Source organism: Eschrichtius robustus, chromosome 5, assembly GCF_028021215.1.
Source record: "Eschrichtius robustus isolate mEscRob2 chromosome 5, mEscRob2.pri, whole genome shotgun sequence".
In the NCBI taxonomy this organism is placed as follows: domain Eukaryota; kingdom Metazoa; phylum Chordata; class Mammalia; order Artiodactyla; family Eschrichtiidae; genus Eschrichtius; species Eschrichtius robustus.
The window spans coordinates 19,104,514-19,107,441 of NC_090828.1; the positions used below are offsets into that span (position 1 = coordinate 19,104,514).

The 2,928-nt window shown below is 66.3% G+C and overlaps 1 protein-coding gene across 1 annotated transcript; it reads right to left on the reverse strand.

Annotated features, from left to right (window-relative positions):
- Positions 1–521: 521 nt before the first annotated feature.
- On the reverse strand, positions 522–1,631 carry CDK5R2 (cyclin dependent kinase 5 regulatory subunit 2). The gene has a single exon (XM_068543777.1). The coding sequence runs from the start codon at positions 1,629–1,631 to the stop codon at positions 522–524; it is 1,110 nt and encodes a 369-aa protein (XP_068399878.1).
- Between the last annotated feature and the right edge of the window lie 1,297 nt (positions 1,632–2,928).

Here is a 2,928-nt window from a genome sequence, read left to right on the forward strand (position 1 = left end):
AAAAGAGAAGAAGGGGAGATGGGGACACAGGTGCAGAAAGAGAAACGGGGCAATGAGAGGTAGGGGGTAAGATGGAGACGGAAATACACACCCAAGGAATGGAAAATGGAAAGGCAAGGAGGAAGTTGGGAAGGCAGAAGATGAAGGAAGGAGGGAAGGTGAAAATACAGGAAGGAGATGAAGAAATGGACAAATCCGAGGGAGATGGACTTACAGACACACAGAGAAGGGAAGGGGGAGACCCGGGTAGAACTGGAGAGATGGGGGCGCAGACAGATAGGAAGAGTGAGGTTGGGGGTTCCCCTCCCGCGCTCATCCCCCACCCCCACCCTGCGCCCAGCAAATCCAGACGCCGCGGCCTCTGGCATCCTGGCCTCCACCTTCCCCTGCCGGACAGGGGCGGCTCCTCCTCCGGCCACGGCGCGGAGCGGCGGTAACAGCGGCGGCGGCCTGATGGTCCCGGGGGCTCCGAGTGTGTGTCAGGGGTTGGGGCGGGGGGTGGGCGCGGCCCTTGGGTATCCCTAGCGGTCCAGGTTCATAGTCCAGTGCTTGGCTCCAGTCGCGCAGCTGTCCCTGGCGGCCGAGGAGGAGGAGGCCGCGGGCGCTCCCCCGCTGGGAGGACCCCCGGCGCCGGCAGCGGCCTCGCCCTCGTTCTTGAGGTCTTGGAAGACCTGCGTGAAGAAGTGGGGGTCGGCGTTGAGCCGCAGCATCTGCGGACTGAGCCGCTGGATGAGGCGCAGGCAGCGTTGCCAGAAGCGCTCCTTGTCGGGCTCCACGAGGAAGGGCTTGAGCGGGTAGGAGATCTCGTTGCCCATGTAGGAGTAGGCGAGGTAGAGGCAGGTGAGGAAGGCAGCCTGCAGCTCGGCGGCCGACGCCAGCTCATCCCCGCGCAGCGACTCGCGGCACAGCAGGTACACGAACACCAGGTTGGCGGGCGTAATGAAGGCCTGGTCTTGCCAGCCCTGCAGCAGCAGCGAGCGGTCCACTCCGCGGAACCAGCCCACCAGCTCGCCTGGGCTTAGCTCCTTGAGACGGTAGCAGCGTCGGCACACGAAGTCGCCCAGGCAGCGCAGCAGCTCTCCGGTAGACGCCTGCACGATGACCCGCCGCGGCGAGCCACCAGGTACCGGCGGCGCCGCCTGCGGGGCTGGGGGCGGCGGCGGCGGCGGTTTCCCTCCGCCCGAGCCTGGAGGTGGGGCGACGGCGCTGACCCCCGACGGCGGCTCGCAGGTGGCGGCGGCCGCGGGCACGGTGGGCACAGGCACCGCCAGGGGCTTGGCGGCGCCGCCGCCGTCGGGGGGGTCCCGACCCTTGCGGAGAAGGTTCTCGCGGTTGCGTTGCTGGACCAGGGAGTCGGCGCCGGTGGACGCCGGCTTGGGCGTCACCTTCTTGCTGCCTTTCTTCTTCTTGGCAGACGCGGCCACCAGACGCTTCCAGGTGAGCGCCGAGATGAGCACGGACGGCCGCTTGAGCCGGCTCTCGCCTTTACCGCCCTTGCCTACTGGCGGCGCCCCGTATCCCCCCAGCGCCTCGTCTCCCGAGGGCGGCGCCTTCTTCTTCTCCTCGGGCAGCCCGCCGGGCCTCCGGCCCTTGGCCGAGGAGGCGGGGGAAAGAGACAGCACCGTGCCCATCCTGCAGAGCGGGGCCGGCGCCCGGGCCCCGGCGGGAACCGCGGGCGGCGCCGCTGCCCGCTGCTGCAGCCCCCGGGGACCCGGCGGTGGGGGCCCAGCCCCGGCCCGGGCGCGGGAACGGGCAGTAGAAGGTGGCTGCTCGGCTGCTCGGCGCCGGCTGCTCAGAGTCTCAGCTGCGCCAGCTGCAGCGTCAGCCCCACCCCTTGGGCCCCGTCTTCGCCGCGCCGCGCCCAGCCTCACGCAGCCAATCCTCGCCTGAGCTGCCCTTCTAACCGGCAGCTCCGCTGCCCAATAGAATCTCACATGCCAATCTCAAGTCCCGCCCATCCCCCAACTCTGTCTCTGGTCCTTTCCCTTCACTGGAAAGGGGTGAGGAGGAGGAGGTGGCTGGTTCGAGGGCCTCCTCAGGGTCAGAGCCGGTGGGTGGGGTGGGCGGGGGGCTGCTCCCACCTAGCCCTCCAGGCGCTAGGGCCCCGAGTCAACTTGTTTTGATGCACTGGATCGCGATAGCAGAGATGCCATGGGAACAGCCTCTGCCTCCTTTTGATTATGTGTTGGGGGGCAGCGTGAGCAGTGAGTGCCTTCATCAAGGGGCCCTGGCCCCAGCTGGGTCGCACTGCACCGGCTCGTCCAATCCAGCAGTCAGCTGATTCCCTCTTAGCTCTCCTCCCCTCCATTCCCCCTAGGAGGCCACCTGGGAGGGCTGCAGCAGGCACATTCTTGTTCTGCCTGTGATGGGGTGCTGGCTGGGCCCTGGCCTTCCTGAAGGTCACAAACCGCCTCCTTAGGGGTCCTTACTCTGGGGGGTGGCAAGACGCTCAGATTCGTCCCTGAGGCCACCGTTTGCCAACCTGATTCTCTGCTGCTGAGTCTGTGATGAGAGGCCATGAGCTCTGGTCCCTGGGCCACTGCTCTTGTGCTCTTTGCACCCTCCCCCACCCAAATCCCCTGATTCCACACTTGGGTGGATGATGGGTGGTTGGTCCCTGGGGAAAGTCAAAATTGGTCTGCACAGGCTCAGAGAGCAGGTGGGCCGCCTGTGAGAAGGGAGGCCCAGGAGCGTTGGTCCCACCTCCAGCCCAGCCTGGGTCCAGGCTGAGATGGGTTTTCATTGTTACATGCTCCCTGCCATTCAGGTCCTAGCTGTCCCAGTTCCCAGCTGCACGCTGTTAGGCTGGATCCTGCTCATTTCTCTCTGGGTCTGTCTTTTCCCTCCTCGGCACCCACAAGGCCTTTGTCCTGGATTTGGTACTCTCTGGGCCTTACCTGCACCTCCTGAGCCCAGCTGGTTCTGGGC